The 22967-nt window shown below is 36.6% G+C and overlaps 1 protein-coding gene across 1 annotated transcript in view; it reads left to right on the top strand.

Annotated features, from left to right (window-relative positions):
- Positions 1-1502: 1502 nt before the first annotated feature.
- LOC101881707 (multidrug resistance-associated protein 1-like) overlaps positions 1503-22967 on the top strand; it is a gene marked incomplete at its 5' end in the record, with an annotated part of 30724 nt that continues 9259 nt past the window's right edge. The window contains 18 exons of the mRNA XM_005151618.3: positions 1503-1552; positions 4194-4335; positions 5730-5887; positions 6916-7093; positions 8504-8758; positions 10174-10239; positions 10828-10965; positions 12289-12435; positions 12930-13014; positions 13130-13196; positions 13865-13991; positions 15435-15611; positions 16109-16276; positions 17330-17516; positions 18985-19054; positions 20377-20437; positions 21395-21614; positions 22089-22243. Coding sequence (XP_005151675.2) covers positions 1503-1552; positions 4194-4335; positions 5730-5887; positions 6916-7093; positions 8504-8758; positions 10174-10239; positions 10828-10965; positions 12289-12435; positions 12930-13014; positions 13130-13196; positions 13865-13991; positions 15435-15611; positions 16109-16276; positions 17330-17516; positions 18985-19054; positions 20377-20437; positions 21395-21614; positions 22089-22243 — 2451 coding nt within the window. The remainder of the gene's footprint in view (positions 1553-4193; positions 4336-5729; positions 5888-6915; positions 7094-8503; positions 8759-10173; positions 10240-10827; positions 10966-12288; positions 12436-12929; positions 13015-13129; positions 13197-13864; positions 13992-15434; positions 15612-16108; positions 16277-17329; positions 17517-18984; positions 19055-20376; positions 20438-21394; positions 21615-22088; positions 22244-22967) is intronic.

Raw genomic sequence — 22967 nt, 5'->3', positions numbered from 1 at the left:
GCCTCTGCCCCTCAGCGGGCTCCTCGGCCGCGGAAGGAGCCATGGCCGCCGCCCGCGGGAAGCACAGCGGTGTGTACGGGCGGCAGCTTCCCACCGGCACGAAGGTGACTGAGCGCGGGGGGCGAGCGGGAGGAGGTGTTACGGTGGGGCTGAGGGCGGGCACCCTCCCCCCACGGCGTGCCTGCTGCCCCGGGGGAAGGCGGGGCCCGCGGGTGGATGCCTTGAACCTGCGGGAGTTCGTGGAGGATTCGTGCTAGCGCTATGCAGAAAACCCGCAGCTAATGACAGCTGGTATGTGCTGGGGTCTGTCCTTTGAATTTGCTAGGAGGGAATAGTCTTTAGGCCAGGGTTTTGGTCAGTGCAGAGAGGAGTTTGAACAGCATTTAAAGCAGGGAATGTTTCTGACCAAGCCTTCGACTGTGTTCTTCAATAGTAAAAGGCAGTATTTTGAACAAACATGGGTGTGAACCGTAATGGACCGTGGCAAACATTGACATCTGATAGGGAAGGGTGAATAGGTGCACAAGCAGAGGCGTTTGTTAGAGAAGGAGCTCATGCACGTGTTTGTTAGCTGTGGATTGCCGCTTAATCATTCGGCTTTTCCCGGGAAGCACAAGAAAATTGATGTGGAAAATACCCAGGGTCTCAGAGCACCTGCGGCATGCGGTTTGGATAGGTGGGGTTTATACACCTCCTGCCGAAGAGAACTGTAACTGCATCTTCGGTTAGAAACGGGTTTAGAACCGTACCTACTGCGGGACAGAATTACCCCCCAAGTGTGCTGAAATAACTCTTGAGTGTGGTGTGTACAGTCCTGAGGAAACGTGGGAGAGTTCGTATTTGATTGCCTCTATTACATTTACCTCCAGTGACTTCTGAAATTGACATCAGTGCACAAGCCTCATGTTCTTCTCATTTATGTGCACAGTGTATAGTAGTAGTGCTTCCTCTCTTAGGGGCTGAAAGGAGTTGGCTGTGCTTTAGGTGTTAGCAGTTGATAACTTTCAATAGCTAGGTTGTCAGATTGGGGGGGAAAAGCCCGCAGGATTTTAAGTGTCAAAGATTTAAGGAAGGTTTGCTTGTATTTGCCATAGAATCATAGAATATCTGAATTTGGAAGGGAACTATAGTGATCATCGAGTCCAACTCCTATACTTTACTGTTTGCTATGTGTAAATAGTGTAAAATCAAGCTAAGGTGGTGGTTGACATCCTGTTACACCAAGTTAAGTTCTAATCAGAACATAGATCTCTTTCATCCTTCATACCTAGTGTGTGACTGTGTCGGTGGGAGAAGTTAACAGGCAAAGAAGGGGCTAACCCCACCAGAATTTTACAACCTCCAAAAAAGTGTTTCAGAGTCTTTATTATAGTCCAGAATAGAATAGCTCCTAAAACCTGCCTGTTTAGTAAACAAACAAACCAACCCTGTTTTTTTTTCACTCTTTCAAGTAACATTGATCCTTTTCCTTTTTTTTTTTTTTTAAACAGAATCACAGCCCTGAAGAGAATGTTTTTTTCTTCAGTAAGTTAACGTACTCCTGGTTTAGCAGGTGAGAATTTACTAAACTGCCTGTTGGTGTTCAGTGGTGTTCACAGAACCGTAGAGCACGCACTTATGTTCCACACCATCATTCTGGCTTGCACCAGAGTTTAAGCCTGAGATGGTTGTTAGCTTTTTGTACAAAAATCAAAATTTACGACTTTAGAGGTCATGCTAAAGTATTTTGTGGAGTATTGTTTATATATAGTTAACAGTCATTTTACACTGTATGTAATGGCATTATTTAAAATATTAACATTTTGATAACTAAGCACAATATTCTTGTCACAGTGGACAACAAAAAAGGCCAAATTAGGCTGTAATTTTTTGTCTAAAGTTTGCCAATAGACAAAAAGGAAAATAAGCATTCCTTTATACTCCATGTAGTGATACAGGAATTTGCTGCCTCTCCAGGAACAAATAGCACTACATTTAAGGTCTTTTCCAAGTAGCCAATTTCATGCTTGTTTTCTTCCCTCTTTTATGGTAGGCCACATGTTGTAACTGTAGATAACCTGCTCATAAAGCCCAACAAAGTCCCTGCAGTTCTTGGGAAAGTTTCCACTCAGAAATAGGAACTGAAAGTTCAGCTATGCTGGGTAACGCAGCTTCCCATCAGTTAATATTTTGGATGTTATTTCAAACAGTTTCATGTTACATCTTGTGACCATTACTCACTTTTAATGTTTTCCTTTTTTCTTCTTTAAAAATCATTTAAATCAGGTATATACAGTTCAGAAATCTTAAAAGTGAGAAAAAACATCTTAGGAGTATAACAGTTTCTTGTTTTATTCAATATCATTAATTTTAAGGAAAACCTAAAAATGCTATTTACTGTTAATAAGCTGAGACAAAACGATCAGATTGTTTCAAGGATTCAGAGTATTCAGTTGAACTCTGGCCCTGCTGAAATTAATTCATCACCAGTTTCAGAGTAGCTTTGGTTTTTACCAATCCTCACTTTGTACACCATAAATACGATAAGTACACTAATACAAATTTTCAGGTTTTCTAGACTGTTATTAAGTGTTCCAAATGCAGGACTTCTATGTACATTTATGTATTCATTATGTCACAGTGTTCACCCAAATGTTCAAGCTATTCAATCCTTTATATGTTTTAACCAATTTCACAATGTTTAACAAAAGATGAGAGGGGAAAAAAGCATTTAAGTTCTGCTCAGTGAGAGCTTATTTAGCTAAGAAATAACTGAATGTGATTAAACCAATGTTGTGAACATTAGTTACATCCTTTCACTCCAATCACAAGCAAACACAATAAGTTATGTCTAATATGTACTTGCCTTAACTGCTTACAATCTAAATGAGTCAGTCTCAAATAAGTGTTACATATTAAATCCATAGTGGTATGCAATTTTTCTTTAGGATTCAGACAATTTGGAGATGGCGTTTGTTAGGCCTGTTTATACTCTGGCAGCAGTGAGTTTTAGGATTGAGATGGGTTATGCAGAATTCTTAAACAGCAGTTCCCCTCAGATACCTCTTGGTCTGCTTTCCTTATCTGTCTCAAGAGCTGGAGCTGTTAGGGATAAGCTGTGTTATTTTGGCCATAATTTATCAGGCATAAAGGAAATTTACTTTGTATTAATGTTGCAAGTTCAGTAGATGTTTGGGTGGCCCTTGGACACTGAGGTTTAACCCCACCAGAATTTTACAACCTCCAAAAAAGTGTTTCTGAGTCTTTATTTTCTGTCCTGTGATAGTCACAATGGTACCCACATTAGCCCCAAGGCGAGCACTGGCACTGTCTGGCACTGGAGTGATACACTGGAAATGCACACCGAAGACAGACAGTGCACTTGCATTGCAGCTCTCAGGGAGAGAGATCCCCGCCAGCTTGAAAGCAGTAGAGCTGTCACTGAGAGGACACACACTCCACTGTCTATGCATGTGTCTCTTGTTTGGGACTTCCTTTAAGTTAGAAGATGTTGTCAACATTAATCCTTTTGACTTTTCCCCACCTCTTACCCTCTTTAACTGGGTAAAATCCCTTTGTTAAAATTTTAACAGCTAAAGATATCCTGTAAGGAAACTTCCATTTTGCTTGTGCTGAAACCCAGTAGTTTAATGTGGTTAAAGGAGAGTTGCAACATAATGAGTCACTGTCCCTGTGGCTGTTTAAAAGACATGTAGACATGACACTTAGAGAAATGGTTTAGTGGTAGACTTGATAGTGTTAGGTTAACGATTTGACTCAATGATTCCAAGGGTCTTTTCCAACATAAATGATTCTATGGTAATATAGTCATGTAATAGAAAATGTATTTCATTCCATATTACAACAGTAAGTAGGTAATGATGCTACACTTTTCTTTATGAAATAGTATATTTTCCTAAAAAGAAATAAGGGATCAGAAATGTAGATATTCTGAATTACAGAGATTCCTCAGAATTTGCTTTTCAGATGTGGCCATCTGCTTAGGCTCTTCTTACTTCACATCGATTTTAGTCTATTTTAGGTGACTGTAAATATGTTCCACTATTTAGTCTGTACCATTTATAGGATTTTTGATTATAATTATGGAGTTTATTTATATGAATTAAATTATATTGTTAGTTTTTTTCAGTTAGTAGTTCTGCTGGTTTTGTCTGCGGTATTTCATGCTGTCTACATTAGTTTGTTTCTTTCAGATTAATATCTATAGGCTATAAGAAGCCATTGGAAAGAGATGACCTGTTTGAACTGAATGAAAGAGATTCACCATACACTGTGTGTCCTAACTTTGAAAAGCAGTGGAGAAAAGAAATCCAGAAGTCCACCACAGGATCAATGGTAGCTACAACTCTGACAATAGGCAATATCTTTTCTAAATTTATGGAGTCTAGAAGTTGGAGAAGATTTCTAGAATCTTACTTATTGGACAGCCTCTCTATTCTGTAGATCACAAAGGCCATTCAGTGTTGTGATCAGGGATCTCTGGTGTGGCTATTGGATTTTTCTAAATTCTTTTAAGTTCAAATTTATCTCTTACAATGTATGTTGTATTTTAACACTTTAAGTGATATGGAATCTACTTTGGTGATTAATTGCCATCTTTGTCACAGCTGTCCAACTGATTTCTCTCTAAACTTGTCTGTTTTTGTCTTATACTTGCATCTGTATTTCAAGTAGATAGGTAGTCTATCTACCTGAAAGTCTATCTACTGATAAACTAGCTGCTTATCAGTAGATGCCCTGGCTTATAGAACACACAAAACAGGCTTCAGTTTTCTTTAATTTTAACAATACTGAGTTTTACAGTTATTTTGTTTGTTTGTTTGTTTTTGCCGAAGTATTCTGTGTGATTTTCCTGTAAACCCTTGACAGTTTCAGTCACAGTTACTATTTGGTTGTTGTACTTAAAGTACACTAGGAGCTCTGTAATGTTAGGAAGTTCACGAAAGAGAACCTAACCTGTAAGTCCAGTAAGAGTGTAGCTTTTGTTTCTTAATACGGAGAAGAGAGCTTCTGCAGAGTCTGACCTTATTGCATCTCTTCAGTGTTTTTCTTAGCGATCTGTAGATTTGTCCTTTCTTCCAGTGATGGTATGTACACACCAAAACCTTTTCTACCAAAGCGTTCCAAAGTGTTTTTCAATAAGGATATTTTTTTCCATTCAGATACTGGTTTTATTATTCAAATAATCTGTCCTTCATCACTGTGTTAATTAAGAAAGGGTGACTCTTTTTTTTTTAGCCCTCATTAGAATGTTTGCAATTGCTTGAGGTGCCTTCAAACTGAAAAAAAAATAGTTACTTGACAACTGAAAATATTCAGAAAGAATGGCAGGATTATTCAACCTTAAATATAAAGTTGCTGTGAGCCTGCTACAAAATTTAATGCATTGATGTTGAAGCTTAGCTCAGCTTTTCTGATACTTTTTTTGACCTGTGATAATCATTTGAGGATTAAATTATTTTCTAATTCTATTTGTGGATGATTGGGGCAATTCTAGAAATTATATTTATCATTCCTTGAAAGACCACTAGCTAGGCTAAATAAAACCAGGCTTCATTTCTTATATGAAAGCTTTTCTTTTAACTGTAGGAAATGCTCTTTTTAAGATCATAAGTACAGTGATGGCTTTAGATGGACACTTGATATTATGTATTTTATATTTGTAAATGTGGGTGAAGTTCAAAAATACCTTTTCTTTTAATTCTAAACATATTTTTGTAATCTTGCAGGTTTCTTACATCAAAAGACTGCTGTTTAAGAAAAGAAGTTTCCATAAACCATCTTTGATTTGGTCATTATGGCAAACATTTAAATGTGTATTGATTAAAGTTTCATTTCTGAAAGTTACAGCTGACATTCTGGCTTTCATGAGTCCACAGATAATGAAGTAAGTTTTTATTATGTTTCACTCTGTGATCAGAAAGTAACAGCAATAATAAAGCTAAAGGGTTTCTAATATCAAAACCAAACCAAGGAACAGCTTAGGTGTGTAAAGATTTTGTTTGCTCCTCATTCCTCTGTGATTATCTGAAAATGATCTACTGAGGGAAAGCTCAAAGAGATCAGGAATCTCTTAGCCAAAGGACTGAAACGAAACCAGTAGAACTTCAATTCCACAATGTTGTTTTAAAGTATTTAATATACTTATAGTTACAATAAGATGTTAAATAAAAATGGAGCACCAAGTTATTGAACTTCTCTGCTTCTTTGACAATATTTTTATATCTCTGTTGAAAAAACCCACAAACCTAAATATATAATAATATCTACAGCTTTAGCATTTAATGTGAAAATGCAGTGACTGTTGTTATCAGGTTGTTGGCATCATGAGGCTGATGGAAGTGGTTTTTTGAAATCGTGCTTACCACAGAGGTGTTAAGAATTTATCAAATACCTGTGTGTTTATAAGGAAAAGAATTAACAAACAGAATTATTGTTAATCTCCAAAATCTGAGTCAACATAATCTTGAACAAAATCTTGAGTTATAAAATCTGTCTGAAGACATCCCAGTTGCTGGTTATTTAAGATAACCTTTTACTAACACAAAAATAAGAATTTTCCTGTAAGTTTTTTTCCTCTCTCACATTCATGGCTGGTAGCTGCAACCTTTCTAAGTACAAATATCTAATTGTATTATGTTTTTTTTCTTTTATGCCATTCTTTATTTATACTCCATTGTCAGGGATGTCAGCAACAGCACATTCATGGCTAAAATAGTATTTGAGAATTGTTTCTAAGCTAACAGATTGGAAAGCACAGATAAGACCTGCCTTCCTTATAACATAGTATTTCTTTGTGACCCTTCACCATATCTAATCCAAAATGGACTTAAACAAGTTTCCAATATTTCAGCTTACTGAACTTTATTTAGTTGTTTTAATGCAGAAAATGTATCTTTTTTCCTTTGTTTTCAGAGCAATGATAGTGGTTAGTGAAGATCATCCTACTTCATATGGGAGTGGATATGGCTATGCTATTGCCCTGTTTTTTGTAGTTCTCTCACAAACTCTTCTCCATCAGTTATACCAACGTAACAACATGCTTACTGCAGTCAAAATCAAGACTGCAGTTGTTGGCCTGATATATAAAAAGGTAATCATGTCTTCCACTTTTCTTTGAAAGCAAAAGCTAAAATAAAACACACAGTATTAGAAGACAATGTGCTTACCACCACAATCAAAACCCAGGATGTTACACACTGGTGACAGGCTACAACAGATTGACTTTGTGTATTTTGACGTTTGTTTATTTATAATAATCTGGAGTTTCAGCAGCATTTCTATTGGGAGACTCTAATCCTGAAATGACATACTTTTGTCAGCCACCTGTATGGGCATAATATTTGGGCAATATGTAGAAACTGAACTCCTCCTACTTTGGTTATGGGTTAATCTCCCATATTTACTGAATGAACTGGGAAGACTTCATAGGTTGGATGTCCAGGAAAAAGTAAGGGTATAAGTGATAACTGTTTTTACTGTACAGCAGTAGTGAATGTGAGAAGCTGACGTTTGCTATATTGTCTCCTTTGGAGGCTGAAAATACACACCCCTCCACCACCCCCAGTTTTAGTAAAACTGATTTTCTGCTGAGTTGAATACCTGGTAGGTTACTTGTTTTTCAGATGTTTAGAGGATGACTAACTGCTGTGGAAACCTATCTGTAACTTTTAATAAGAACCTTTAACAAGAAATGCTGAGGTGGCAGCCATGACACATTGGCATTTTTACTGCAGTATTTAGCTATTAGGCATAAGTTAAGGAAGTAAAAAAAATAATCCAAATAAAAAATAGTGTCTTTGTTAATATAAAATATAGTCTCTTTTCTCAAGAGAGACAAAACAGTCTTTTGACATAGGCTTCTCAGGTATGTTCTGAATCACTACACAAAATTTAACTTACACATTGCAAATCAGTTAAAGAAAGGAATTAATTCTCTCAAGTTGCATATCAGGATGTGTCAGTACATCAGATTATGAACAGTGGAAGGGAGTCTCCAGCTGGGGTGGGCATGTCTCCTGGGCAAGTTTTCATAGCTATAGGATAGAGATAGAGCTTCTTCCTCTCTCTGAGTTGATTAGTGAATGCTGGGTCAGGTTGTGCTTTGCACGTGGGATGGATGCTGGAGTGAGCTGCTGCAGCACTGTCTTGGTATATGCAGGTGGTATAGTAGAAAAATGTGAGGCAGTAACACATGAAGAGGTAGCATGTGTGATTGTCTGGGTACGAGTCCTGAGACACATGGTTATTTGCCTGACACACTGAGATTATATATGGGCTTGTTGTGAAGCCTGCTGTTGCTGGTTCCTGCACTAGGAGGTCCTAAGCAAGGCCAAAGATGAGTCTTTCTGAACCCTCTTTATGCCATGTTCCTCTTATAAGAGTTGCAAGGCTGTTTCATAGTTCAGCTTTGCTCTAATTACTGTGCTCTTAGCTTCTGCTGGGCAGCTAAACCCATCGAAATCGTTGAGTTTTGATTGTGACCTCCATTTTCTGGTTGCAGGCTTTAACTTTAGCAAATTCCTCACAACGAAACTATACAACTGGGGAAATTGTTAACCTGATGTCAGCAGATACTCAGCAACTCATGGAAATGGCTGTAAACCTCAACCTCTTGTGGTCAGCACCTTTTCAGATCATCATAGCTGTTGTCTTTCTCTGGAAAGAACTTGGCCCCTCAGTCCTAGCAGGTGTTGCACTGCTTCTTTTGGTTATACCTATAAATGCGCTCATTGCAGCCAAAGTAAAAAGACTGAAGGTGAGCTATTTAAATAAGCATAGTAAGAGAGATTAAATTGTCATAATATAGAAATGAAGGGTATGTGTACAAATTATGCATGTGTAATAATACTATAGGTATATCTAAATCAAACTCCAAACAAATAAGCAAAGCCAAGGTGCAGCTGTTTTTCACTGGAGGGAAGCATAACTGGAATTATGCCATATGTTTGATAGCTAAAGTATTTAGTTTGGATACCTATATTTCCATTATCCTGAAACAATAATTTTGTATTAGTAAAAATTACTGTGTGATTCATTTAGGAAACAACTGTGGTTTTGCATATTACATGAGTTAATTCTATTAAATAAGGGATTTTTGTAGGATTATGGCCCTCTTCTACTTTTATTATTCAGGCTAAGCTGCTCACTCAAATTTAGCACATTCTCTTGAGACAGAAATTCCCATAGAGGTACTGCGTGTGTTCTGATTTCCTTTCTGCTTCTCTGATGTTACAGTTCTCTTGGCACTGTATTGCCTGTTAATACTTCTATTTCTGTGAGGTCCATTGAAAAAAACCTGAAACTAAAGCCCTAAGTTTTGTTTCATGATTGCTATCAAGGCAATTATTTGTCTTTTTTCTTGTTCTGCCTTTGATGACACAACATGCAGCAGCGACTCTAGGTCTCCATTAATTCTTTTTTAAGGCTGCGACAGTTTAGAAACATTGAAAAAACAAGAAAATGCTCTCACCTCTTTTGCAGGTGAGCTGTTACAACTATACATGCACTTAGATCCCTACTGTGATATGAGAGAGAGAAGAAATACAAAAGGCAATTAAATCATTCTGTCTAAAAGTTTGCAACTTGTTGTGTTTGAATAAGACTAAAAACATTAAAGAGGCTGCTAATTAGTATTATAGAAATGTGAGATGCAGGAGAGTCTGAGTATGGCATAGGAGTAAGAAGAATTTGTGTTTCTTTGACTGGTTCTTTCAGTAACAATGTATTCTTCAGTAATAAAGGAAGCTTTCTTCCTAACCTCTGTATATATGCATATATATGTATACAGTGGTTTATATCCATATAGTGTTACATATGTGTATATATGTATACATATATATGTATACAGTGGTTTATATCTATACATATGTGTGTGTATATATATATGTATACAGTGGTTTATATCCATATAGTGTTACATATATACTCACGTTTGTGTGTATGTAGTGTTATGCTATATTGTTAAAACGTTATTTTGATGTATTTAATCCTTTACCTAACTAATGATTTACTACATATGTATCTGAAAATGGTATAACTGCAGTGCTAGTGTGTTTTTTAGCAAGGTAAAAATAGCAAAAAAGGTATGTATTGCCTACAGAACACTGAATATTTTACTCTCCGTTTTCTTTTGCTTGTTGAAATATGTAAACATTGCTGTCTTTTAACCAGAAAAGCCAAATGAAGAATTCAGATCAGCGAGTCAAGCTATTAAGTGAAATGTTACATGGCATAAAGGTAAAGCAACAACTAATAAGGGTTTGGGGTTTTTTGTTAGGTTGCAAAGACAGAGAGTAAGTTATTTAAAAAGCTCTAGGTTTTATGAGTAATATTTTAGCTAATAGTGATAAAAGTTTACAGAGAAAGTGGTTTTGGAAATATTTACTGGTTTAATTTGATTTGAAAAATTCATTGTTCATGATGCATTATTTTTAATACCACATTTTTAATGAGAATGTAAAACATATTAACAGATGTCTGAAAACCTTTGGCAGACTGAAGTTTTAGTATAGAAGAAAAGCACTTCACAAAGTTGTCTCACTTTTGTTACTTATCCTGTTTTGAAATAAACCGTCTCATCATTTATGATACATAAGGGACAAGTTGAAATCTGAAGAAGTAACAGTAACGGGAGTATATCTTCCATAAGAACAACCTAATTTTGAGTTATCTCAGGTCTTGCTTTCATTTGTAAAACATTCAAATTGTTGTAGTTTGGCATTGATGAATACTTGAAAATGACATTTGGAGCTTTAGCTTATTTTCTGAAGCATGGTCACTGCTCTTTTGCTTTATAAAGATATGTTTGTTTGTTTGCTTGTTTAGATCCTCAAACTTTATGCATGGGAACCTGTGTATCAAAGGAAGGTTATGAGCATTAGAGAGTGTGAAGTGGATGTTTTGAAGTCTTCTGGATATCTCACGACTTACTCCATGCTAACGTTGACGTGTATTCCTTTTATGGTTTGTTTTATAAATACATTAATTCATGCAGGGCTGTTTCTCAGGTTCCTGTAGCAAGGGTCAATGAAAGAGCTTTAAACTAAACTTGAAGGGGGAAAGGGATAAAATCAAGCTCATTAGAGGCAAGCCTGGGTCCAGTACACCAGGGTTTGAGGGACAGGATCTTACTGCTCTCTAAACTACCTGAAAGGGGTTGTAGTGAGGCGGGGGTCAGTCTCTTTTCCCAAGTAACAAGTGATAGGACAAGAGGAAATGGACTCAAGTTGCTCTAGGGAAGGTTTAGATTGGATATTAGGGAAATTTTCTTCACTGGAAAGGTTGTCAAGCATTGGAACAAGCTCACCATGCCTGAAGGTATTTAAAAGGTGTGTAGACGTGGTATTTAGGGACATAGTTGGTGGTGGACTTGCCAGGGCTGGTTTAACGGTTGGACTCAATGATCTTAAAGGACTCTTCCAATCTAAATGATTCTATTGATCCAACTGGAAACTTCATTATGGATGAATGACCACCTTTAACTTCAGTTACAAAAAATGACATCTTCTAGTGCTTAACTCATAGTATGTAAGAGCTGAAGAGGAATATTCCTTAGGTATAGTGAAAGGAAGGATTAAGGCCATCCTTCAGTCTGTAACCTTGCTAACAACTGAAATAGTTAAAGCAGTGAGCAAGGAAAATTCAGGAGTTGAATTAAATGCAGTGAAGTAAAGTCCTTCTTATTTAGGACTTTATTAGGTGTCTTTCTACTTTATAACTGGTTTAGTTTAGGACTCCAAAATTCAACAAAAGGCAGAAAAGACTCTGTAGGGCAGGTTGTTAAGTGTAGGCTTTTCTGGGTATTCTGGAGGCTTGAGTGTCTGTTGTGTAAGAGTCCAGTTTATTCTCTGAGGACTACTGACTGAATTCTTGAAAATAATTCCAAGTGTCCAACATAAAAATCTCTACAGTAAATAATTCTATTTTATGTCCAATGTCATAGTAATAGCAAGAGAAAGAAAAAAGTGAATTTCCTGAAATACTGTGTTTGAGTGTTTTAAAAATGAAGAAAACAGTTGATGAGATGGGAAAGCTATTTCATATAGTTTCACGTGAATCTGGTTGGGTCAAACACAGTAGCCATGGCCTTTGCTCACTAGAATGATAGTATTCCTGCACTCAGTATTGCAGCTATGCAGTAATTTCCCTGTGCAGCAGTTACAGAGCTCCTGTTTATACATGAGCAGAAATGGGATACTGTACCTTTCAAATGCAAGCAAAAATAGTATATATGTATGATTATGATTTTGCTTCTGGATATGTCATTTTCTTTCATTTATTTAAAAGGTCTCCTTGGCTACATTTGGAGTCTTCTTTCATCTGGACAAAGATAATGTTTTAACAGCAACTAAGGTTTTTACATCTATTTCTTTATTTAACATTTTACGACTGCCTTTGTTTGATTTACCATCTGTGATCTCTGCTGTTGCGCAGGTAAACATACTATGAATAAGTGCCATGAAAAGTTGATGTTTATACTCTTGTCATGTTTCATCTGTTTCTAGGATTGGTTAAATCATTATTTATTTGAAGTTACATTTCATTGACATGAAACTGCACAGTAGTTTTATGGATTGAGAAGCATGAAGGATGTTTAAAGGATGTTTCTGTCTTAAGGAGAAAGAAAATTCAAGGATTAACTCTATTCTAACACTGGATATGTCAAGCATGCTCTGTTATTTAATAACTATAAAGCAGTAGATCCTTAGGAAAAAAATACACTTGTTTTGACTTTAGATTGTTTAGTACTTTAAGGAAAATATTTTTAAGTATCTAAACACCTTTTTTGTCTATCTTCAAATAGAAGCTATTTGACAAGGAATATTATCTAGAACTTTAAAGTATTAAAATATTAAGTTTTTAATTTTAATTTAAGGAAGCACAGGCATGTTGTATAATATCTATCTATCTACCTATTCATCTTGCAGACCAAAGTTTCTCTGAGCCGTTTAGAGGATTTTCTGTGTGCTGAGGATATTAACCCTGAGGATGTCAATACAAGCTACAGTGGAAGTAAGCAGTAGTTATTATTTTTAATTGGTCGTGAGTTTATATGAATAATCATTAAGAAACTCAGCTGAGGGGATGGATTAGCAATTCTTTGGTCTCTTTTTCTTTACTGCAACAGATCATGCTGTTGGGTTTATTGGTGCTTCTTTCCGCTGGGAAAAGAATGGCGTGCCGGTCTTAAAAAAGTAAGGTATTTCTCACTGTTTTTTTATGATCTCCTTTGGCAGAATGTGATGTCTATAGAGATTTTGTTCAGGTTTAATATATTTTCATTTAGGTTTGTTCATGATGTTACATAACAAAAATAACATAAATTATTGTTTCCAAAGCATCCCATGTGACCAGTGTGCTCTGGAAAGTCAAATCTGACTTGGTGTCCCTCATGCTCCAAGAGAAACCACATAAAATTGCATGTTTCTCACTATAGCACTGTTGAAGTGCTATGGGAAGCCAGTGCCCTTCCCTTTCCTCTTCCTCTCTTCCACTCCTCTTCCCTCTGCCTCTCCCTTTCCCTAAGAGGTCTAGCAGTCGATTGTCAGAGCAAGACAGAACTTGAACTACAGGCATGAGAAGAATATGATAAGACCATTTTTTGGTTAGGCTGTATCCAGTTGATTTCACTGTGACCAGATGAAAGCACAGTCTTTTAGCTTGCAGACAAATCAATCTATATATAAAGCCACTATTGCAAGTTTCTGAATGTTACATAGTCAAAAGATGTGCAAACTGCTGTACTAATTTCTCATCATTCTGAGGGTAAAATAGACTATTTCTTTCTCACAGTGACCACTACTCATATATGATGGAGTGTTTACAAAGCAGATAACTAATTTGTCTTCCTCTGTATTTCCAGCTTGAGTGTCAGCATTCCTGAAGGCACTTTAGTTGCTGTTGTGGGAGAAGTTGGATCTGGAAAGTCGTCTTTTCTTTCTGCTGTTCTTGGAGAAATGGAGAAACTTGAAGGAACAGTTCAGAGAAGAGTAAGATTGTCCACCTGTGTCCCCCTGCCCTGCCCGCTCTTCAATACCTAAATTAAGCAGAACTGCTTTTGAAAGTGCAGTTTTTCCTCCTCATCTATTTATGGTTGTAGAAATACTGGCAAAGATAGTTCCAGCTTCTTGTATCTTCAAAGAAAAGTAAGAATACAGTGACATTTGTTAATAATGTAACAATTTTGCTTTGTTGTCAACCTACATGATTGCAAAGCTATTTTCATTTTTTTATAATCTGTATAATTCAGTGCAGAAATCAAGAGTGTTTAAGTCATGTATTGAGACTAAACATCTCTAATGATTGCTGGTTTTGAGCAGCTGTACAAACATGGCCCACTCAGAGCTGTTATAAGCTGATATGGAAGATGATCAACTTTCTTGCAATGGTTTATGTGAATAAGGAAATAGAATACAGGATGTGGACACAGGATATGGAAACAGAGGTTAAAGCTGAACTTTAGGCAGAGATGGAATTAGAGTGCTGGCTTTCCTAGCAACATGGACCCCTGTAGCTTAACTTGTCTTGTAGTTACATAGAGCAATGAAAGTCCCTGGTGCAAAACAGAGTTTAGGGAAGTTTTCAATAGTTTATAGGTACAGAGGAAGTTAACTTCTGATGATAGACTACACTGCTTGTGCCAATAAATATTAGTGAATAAGCATGGTATCAGTTAATCTGCTTGCAAGTGGATGTGGCACTGTTAAAGAAGTGTCTTAGCCTTGAAAATAAGTGTTGAACAAGAATCCGCTCCTGTGGAAAGCTAGTACAGTATCCTGTCACTGTTGGGGTGTGGGGAACGAATATGAAGTTGAGGTGTTCTGAATCTGAAAGTAGTAATTAATGGGAAAAGTGTGAGCTGTGTAAAATCTGTAAGGAAGGCAAATACCCAACAAGTGTATTTATGCTATCAATTTGTTGTAAAATTAATAGAATTTAACAGGGCATGTAGCTGAATCTAAGAAAATATTTAGGAGCATTTCCAATTATCATTCCTGTTCTGTAACCTTGATTTCTAATTCTAATTTCATGCTGACACATTCCACAGCATGTAATATAAAAATACAGTCAAACTATGTTTTGGTATATACCTAATACAGACCCATTTTGCTGCATATAAATCTTACAGTAAATGCCTGTTTGTCACTAAGATCTTTCCGTGAAAGGCTGTTCGATGTATGTTCCAGCTCTCTTGGGTTTATTCACAGCGTGTGCTCTTGTAAAAATTACAGGCAAACTGTTATAAAGGACTATTCAACAGATTGTTTTCATTTCCTGACTTAATTAAAATAGTAACAGTTTAATAATATAAACAGCTTAATAATGTTGGAGGTAATTACTTTGAGGAAAAGCTGGATTTTCAAATATATTTTTAAATCCTTTTTTTTTGTGTTCAAAGCCTGAGTAAACAAATTGTTTCCAATTCTTTTTAGGGCTCAGTTGCATATGCTTCTCAGCAGGCTTGGATTCAAAATGGCACTTTACAGGAAAATATTCTCTTTGGTGCAAATCTACATAGGCCATACTATGAACTTGTTTTAGAGTCCTGTGCTTTACTGCCAGATTTGGAACAGTTACCGAATGGAGACCAAACAGAGATTGGAGAAAGGGTGAGAATTTGAGGGGTCAGAAATGATGCAATAAGTTACAGCTTTTATGTTTTTATGTATTACCTATTTGATAATTTATACTGATGACTTAATCAGTGCTCAGCCAAGTAAATCTATCACATCTCCTTACTTAGCTTACTTACTTTTGTTCAAGCTCTGAACACTTAAAATGGTTATTTTCTATACGGATGTTTGAGTCAGCCCTGTCCTGTGCCCAGAGGGTTCTCTCTGTAATGTAAAAATGCCTGTATGACTGTAAATAAAAGTAATGTTCTTAATTTTCCAAGGTACCTTGCATTCACCCATTTTGGAGTGAGCATTTAATCAAGAGAGCTCAAACTTTGTTCTGATTACTTGAAAATCCAAATTTACCTTTCTATATTCATATCTAGTATAAAATTTACACTGATTATCTGAAAAAACTAATGAGACTGAGTGTAGTACACTGGTCTTTTTTAGTATTTCATGTTTAAATGTGGATTATTTTGCTTTCTTAGGGTGTCAATATAAGTGGAGGGCAGAAGCAGAGAGTGAGTCTCGCTAGAGCTGTGTACAGCAATGCTGACCTGTATCTTCTGGATGATCCCCTGTCTGCTGTAGATGTACATGTTGGGAAACACCTTTTTGAGAAGATAATTGGCCCTTCAGGTCTCCTAAAGAGCAAGGTAAAGTAGGGTGGCCTCCTTTCAGTTTGGGGATGAATTGGTTTGCACAATACAGTGGACACAGTAGAAGTCTCAGTCATTCTGCAAAAGCTCATCTCTTACCTAATGTGTTGATGAAAATTATTCTGCATAAAGAGGCTAAATTGAAAGCACAGCTGATTGTACAGGTTTGAAGCCTGTTGGGTAGGCATAGAACAGACCAGAAGAAAAGATAGAGAGCTTACCTGACATGAGAGTCTGAAAGATTCCCGTAATATTTGCTTATTTCTTCTTTACTGGCAGTTTCTGAGGAGCACCAGTGTGTATAGAAGGCTGCGTGGAGCCCTTTGTGGTCGCTCTTGATGCCTCACTGCAGTAAATAGGTTATAGAAAGAAAGGCTTCTTATTGAACAAATAAATCCCTAGGGGGAAAGTGGATCAGAAGGAATAGGTTCTCCCATTTAAAAACTGTTCATGTGGAAAGGTAAGATAGTATGTAAAAAAAATCTCAGTGTTATGAATTAACACAGTTCATTCCTGCTGGCTGATGCCTGCAAAACACATGTATTACTGTGAAATATTTACTATTACGAATACATTACTTACTATGAGGCAAATGTCTAACTTTCCCTTTCTCCCTTCTCCCTTTTATCAATTTACCTGCTCCATGGGTTACATGTATGTGGCAGAAGCAAGAACACTAATAATGGTAGACTTGTAAGCAGATTTTCATATTGAGATTATAAAAGTATGTGTAGTAGATTGAAATGTTTTATCTACTTCTTCTCCTTACAACATAATCTAAACCATTCTTGAGCAGAGAATACATATTAAGAAACAGAAAAGTATAAGTAATAGTAAATAGCTATAAGCATAAAGCTAGACATTACAATCAGCAGTTAAAAGAGTAATGTAATAAAATAGGCAATAAATAATAGAGTAGGCAAATGAACAAAATCCCAGAAAAATTCTATTATATCATTCCAGTTATCATAACTGGAACATATCATATCATGTCTACTTTTAATATATACTTTGTATTTATATGAAAAAATGGAAAACAATGTGTTTCAGACTCGTATATTGGTGACCCATAATGTAACATTCCTGCCTCACACCGATCTTATAATAGTTATGGAAGAGGGCAGAATAAGTCAAATGGGGACCTATCAAGAACTTGTTTCAAAGAGATCTAATTTTGCTGAACTTATTCAAGTCTTCAGTGCAGAGCATACAACTGAAGAGACAACCCCTGTGGAAGGTGAGAAAATCTATATACTGTGCTTGCCTCGTACTTTTTCTTTTAATTCAAGATGTTAAAAATATTCCTCCTGGAAAATAAATAGAATAATTGCTTGAAAATGTCTAAATTTTATATACTATTACAGGTTATACGCTGAAAAAAAATCAGGCTTTAATGTCTTGAGATCAAATGGTTTCAACTAATGAATGTATAATAAGCTACCTTATTCAACTGTTTACTACCTTTGCATACTGTATGAATTTCCTGGTAAAGTTACCTGATTCTGTTAAGGATTTGTCACCCAGTAAAAACTTTATGCACATTTCAAATTAATCTTGCAGTGTCAGCGATTATGTCCTCTTTTATATTGGATGCTTCCCATTTCCATCACCTTAGAGTGCTGCATGGAGCACAGCAGAAGGAGTAAGAGAATGTTGTCCATCTGTAGGAGACAAAAAATGGATTGGGACTTAGTTTACTTCTGTACCTGAGTTGTTCAATGTGTGCTCTTGGGAGCTGTGGGAAACAAATAGGTACATTGACAATACAGTCAGTTTGACCCGTTTTCATCATGTACTTCAGAAAATTATGGTTATTTAATTTTGAAAGAAGGAGTCTCTCCACATGACAAGAAGATTCCTATAACAGATACATGACTGCAGATGTTTGTAATGCTGGTCTCCAGTTAGCTTAGCTACTCTGAATTGAGTCTGCAGTAAGTACAGTGCACAATCTAGTGGTGTGATTAATTCAGGCCCTGTACTGGAGCCAGCACTCTGGATTTCATGGGGAGGAGCAGAAAGACAGAACAGCAGATTTGCAAAAGGCAGCAGTGGGCAGTCTTGAGTTAGCTGTGTTGGGACAAAAGTATGAGATACCTTTGTAAAGGAAATATGTATTATTCTTGAAGGGTAATAAAGTGAGGGAAGGGGAAACTAAGTAATGAGGAGAAGAAACAGCATGCAGTGTGTTGTGATACAACATTATACAGCAGAGGTACATTCTGCAGGATGGTATGATTTAAAAATCATATATTTGTCTTGACAGATTTGTTGACAAAACCAGCATCAAATATGAAAATAAGAAAAAACCCATTCCTGGAAGAAAAAAGTTGTGACTCCTTTCATTAACACACAAAGAGCAGCAAACTTGATTTTCCAGCCATGATGCGAGAATACTTTGAGATAAACACTAATGTTAATATTTGTAGGGATACTAATACTTTCACTAAGCAAGAATGAAATGCCAAAGAGACTGGGGTCTTGGGGGAGATTTACCCACTGTCACAGTTCTAGCATTTGGTCATAAAAGTTTCCATCTTATGTAGTAGCTGTTGCAAGACTAGGTTGACTTCAGTAGTTCATACTTTAAAGTATTCTCATCCATCATTTTGTCCCAGTTTTTAATTTCTAGCTTCCTGTACTGTACCCATCTACTCATGGCATAATACTGAAAAATGTTTTGAATCTTTTTTTTTCTGTTGCAGTGAGATCTCCCAAAGAAGAAGGCCAAATGGGCAGGAGTCTGCAAGAAAGAGAACTGCTGAAATGTAAAGAGTAAGTATTAAAATAATAAATAAAATTAACCCTCACTTAACTGTTGCAGTATTAGAACAACCCTAAGTGCTGAAGTCTGTACAACTATGCTTCACCGTGCAAACATGGGTTAAGCCTGAATGACCATCAACAGTTGGCTAGAGGGCATGTATTTGGAGCTCATCTTCTGGTAACACTTTATACTAAAGAAAAGCAGTTAATGATGTGCTGCATGAGTTCAAGAGATCCAGTTTTGTGGGCTGCTTCGCTGTCTTAACCAAAGTCCATTAAGCAGGAATTAAAGGAACTTTCACAAAGCTAACTGAACTATTACTAGTGCGGATGCACCCACAATTCCATGGCAGCAGTTTGATTTCTTGGTGTATTAACAAGTTGTTTATGCTCTTTGTTTTTCCCCTGTAAGATTGATTTATCTTTTTTCGTCTTTAAGAAAACTTCTGGGCTTTCAAATAGTTGAATGACCTCCTAGATCAATTTTTAAAACATTGTAGTGGTATATTGGAGGTGGTAGAAGATACGCAAAGGTGAAGTAGAAGAGGCTCAAACTAGCAAGCACAACACTTCAGCTTAACCACCCTGGTCCAGAAGTAGTAGAATTGGATGTGTCAGATAGTAATCTCTAATCCTGGGCTGAGACCCGAGTTGCACCACATTTACATGCCTCAGAAAAGGGTGGTCTTGCACCTCTAGCTGATGCCTAAGCAGGGCAAGCTTGGATTTATCTACAGATATTATAGAATCATAGAATCATAGAATAGTTAGGGTTGGAAAGGATCATAAGATCATCTAGTTCCAACCCCCCTGCCATGGGCAGGGACACCTCACACTAAACCATATCACCCAAGGCTTCATCCAACCTGGCCTTGAACACCACCAGGGATGGAGCATTCACAACCTCCCTGGGCAACCCGTTCCAGTACCTCACCACCCTAACAGTAAAGAATTTCTTCCTTATATCCAATCTAAACCTCTGCTGTTTAAGTTTGAACCCATTACCCCTTGTCCTATCACTACAGACCCTAATGAATAGTCCCTCCCCAGCTTCCTTGTAAGCCCCCTTCAGATACTGGAAGGCTGTTATGAGGTCTCCATGCAGCCTTCTCTTCTCCAGGGTAGATATAAGAAATGAAACGGCCATACCTCATGTTGTCTTCTGACCATAACATTATTGTAATAACAAAAATAGAACAGCTGAGAACAGTTCATGGCTCCACAGGAAATAATGACAAGATTTTACAGTATTAATTTTTTCTTAGGAACAATCAAACATATTGTTTGTGTGATGATTCATAAGAAGATTTCAAAGTGTTTCTTTTTTGCAGTTCTTCCTTTGATCAATGGAAACTACTCACAAACAATAAAGAAAAAGTTGCCACTGGTGGCGTAAGTATCACCAACAGAAAAGCTTTGACATTAGTTTTTATAAAAAAGTATTGTTTTGCAGTTTTCTGTTTCTTTGTAAGGTTGCCTGAAATCTCATTACTGAATATAAAATGTATTTAAATACCTGCTGGAGCAGAGACTAGAAATTTTTCATGGTAATACTGCTGCAGTATTGGCTTATGTTGGAAGCACACTTTCTGCAGTCTCCATTTAAAAAAATCCTGCCAGTTGCTAGGTAGGAGGAAAAGAACAAGTGAAACCGAGTGTGGAGAAGGTCAAAACTTCCTGGGAAACCGTAGTTTACTTAAAATAAGAATGGGTCGGGAAAGGGAAGAAGATGGTAGAAATGGATGGTAGAAAAGAATCTGCAGAAGAGATAGAAGAGTTTTTGCCAGCTAAAGTTTTCTTCCATTCTCTAATTAAATCAAACAATCTGTCATTATTCTGTTCCTACCAGTTCTACCTTCCAAGTTTCCTACCTGAGTTTAGCCTCATTAGTGCTCATCTACACCAAAGATTTTCTTCAGCTGACACTAATTTCCTTGGCTCCAAGAGTCCAAAGTGGCAGTTCTAAGGTTTCTAGTTCCATTGATGAAGAGTAAGATTTGCTTCATACAAACTGAATTGCATTCATTTGTTTGTTTGTTTGATCTGTTTTTGTTCATTAGTTTGTTTTGTATAGCTACGTATATAAGATTTTTTAAGTCTGACTCTGGAAAGTGTCACAAGCAAGCTTGCCTATGATATGTGTCATTAAAGAGCAGAGTGTAGTGGAAGAGAAAACCTTTTTATAGTAGGATTTTATATACCTAAATTACCAGATTTAATAAAGAAATGGTTTAGATTTAATCTGTATTTAATGTATCCACTTCCCATTATGTAATGTGTATTTGCTTTCAACAGTTATAATGACTTTTTTATAAATATATATATATATATTTTTTTATATGTGTTTAGATGAAAATGTCAGTTGTTTTGAAATACCTCCAAGCCTTCGGCTGGCAATGGATGTGGCTAACCATAGCTGCTTATTTAGGACAAAATGCACTAGCCATTGGACAAAATCTATGGCTTAGCACCTGGACTGCAGAAACAGCAAAAGTTAGTGATCTCACAGAATGGAAACAATCTCAAAACTATAAACTTCATATCTATGGACTTCTGGGACTCATACAAGGCAAGGATGAGCATTTATGACTGTTTTCTCACCACTTGCCAAGTCTGATCTGCCTGAATGTGTATTAGCAAAGAAATAACGCTGGCTGTTTCATAAACAGAATTGTATGCCACACAGTTCAGCCTGGGGAGAGGAGATGTACAGGCATGCTGAAGAAAATACTATTTGAGTTTATGATACTTCTGTGAATTCTTGGAACATCCACTTGTAACCTAATGAAGTTATGTTGGCATCTCAGTGAGGAAGGAAAATGGTGTTGTTGTGTGGCATGCCAACATGAGAGACTTACATGCAAGAAAAACATATGAACTAGTAAGATGTATCAACAAACTACAGATATGTACATCTGGAAAACTAAGATATGAAGTGTAACTGTTAGATTGCTCACTGTTGTAGAAAACTGTGACAGATACAAGCTCCATCTCTTTCCTTCCCCAACCATTCATACAGTCTTTTAATTCATCCATTCGTAAGGTCTTTTTGTTTGCTGCGGTGCCTATGTGATCACCAGGGGATCGCTGTCTGCTTCTCAGGCATTGCATCATCAGCTGTTAGACAATGTATTGCATCTTCCTCTTCAGCGTTTTGAAACTGATCCTGTTGGTCAGATCATCAATAGATTCACAAAGGTAAAAGGAAAACTTGAGTATTTTCTATTTTATGAAAATGAAGCTTGAGTGACTAATGGATTTAATACCATTTAGTGTTGCTTGAAAATGAAAGATACAAAAGTAAGTGAATGCAATATCTAGCAATAGAAAGTTACTTTAGTGCATGAAAACGTTAAGAACTGTCTCAAACTATTTTCTTACAAAATCATCCAAACATGTTATTGGAAGTTGTATAGACCCTTTTCAAGATCATTAGGAACTCATTCCTCAAAAACCATTCCTGCCATGCAGCAAGTTTACTAGACATAAACCTGATCTATGTTTCAAAACATGTATGTTTTTCTTTGATAGTATATTGCGTATCAGACTCAAATGTTTTTGTCAAATACAATTCATACATTACATTCACATTCTCAGAGGTATATAGACTTAAGGTGAATATTATTTTCTATTTTTGTAGTGTTTTGGCTTTAACTGGAAATGCTAATACATGAACAAGTGTTATTTACTATGACTTTAATTGTTCCCACTCTCATCATAACTACATCATTGCAATGCACTACTGATCAGTTCAGATATGATGACTGTTGGTAGCTGTGTTCTCTAGAATAGACCCAAGAGTGGTTGTGTAATACACTAAAAGATCAGTTGATTTCTGTTCCACTCAGGACCCTGGTCTTTGCTAGTGCCATATTATCAACTGGGTTTGAAAAAGCTATACCGTGTACAGTAAGACATTAGT

This window comes from Melopsittacus undulatus, chromosome 2 (genome assembly GCF_012275295.1).
Source record: "Melopsittacus undulatus isolate bMelUnd1 chromosome 2, bMelUnd1.mat.Z, whole genome shotgun sequence".
NCBI lineage: Eukaryota > Metazoa > Chordata > Aves > Psittaciformes > Psittaculidae > Melopsittacus > Melopsittacus undulatus.
The sequence above is the reverse complement of the archived record's forward strand: the minus strand, read 5'-3'. Positions and strand labels throughout refer to the sequence as shown.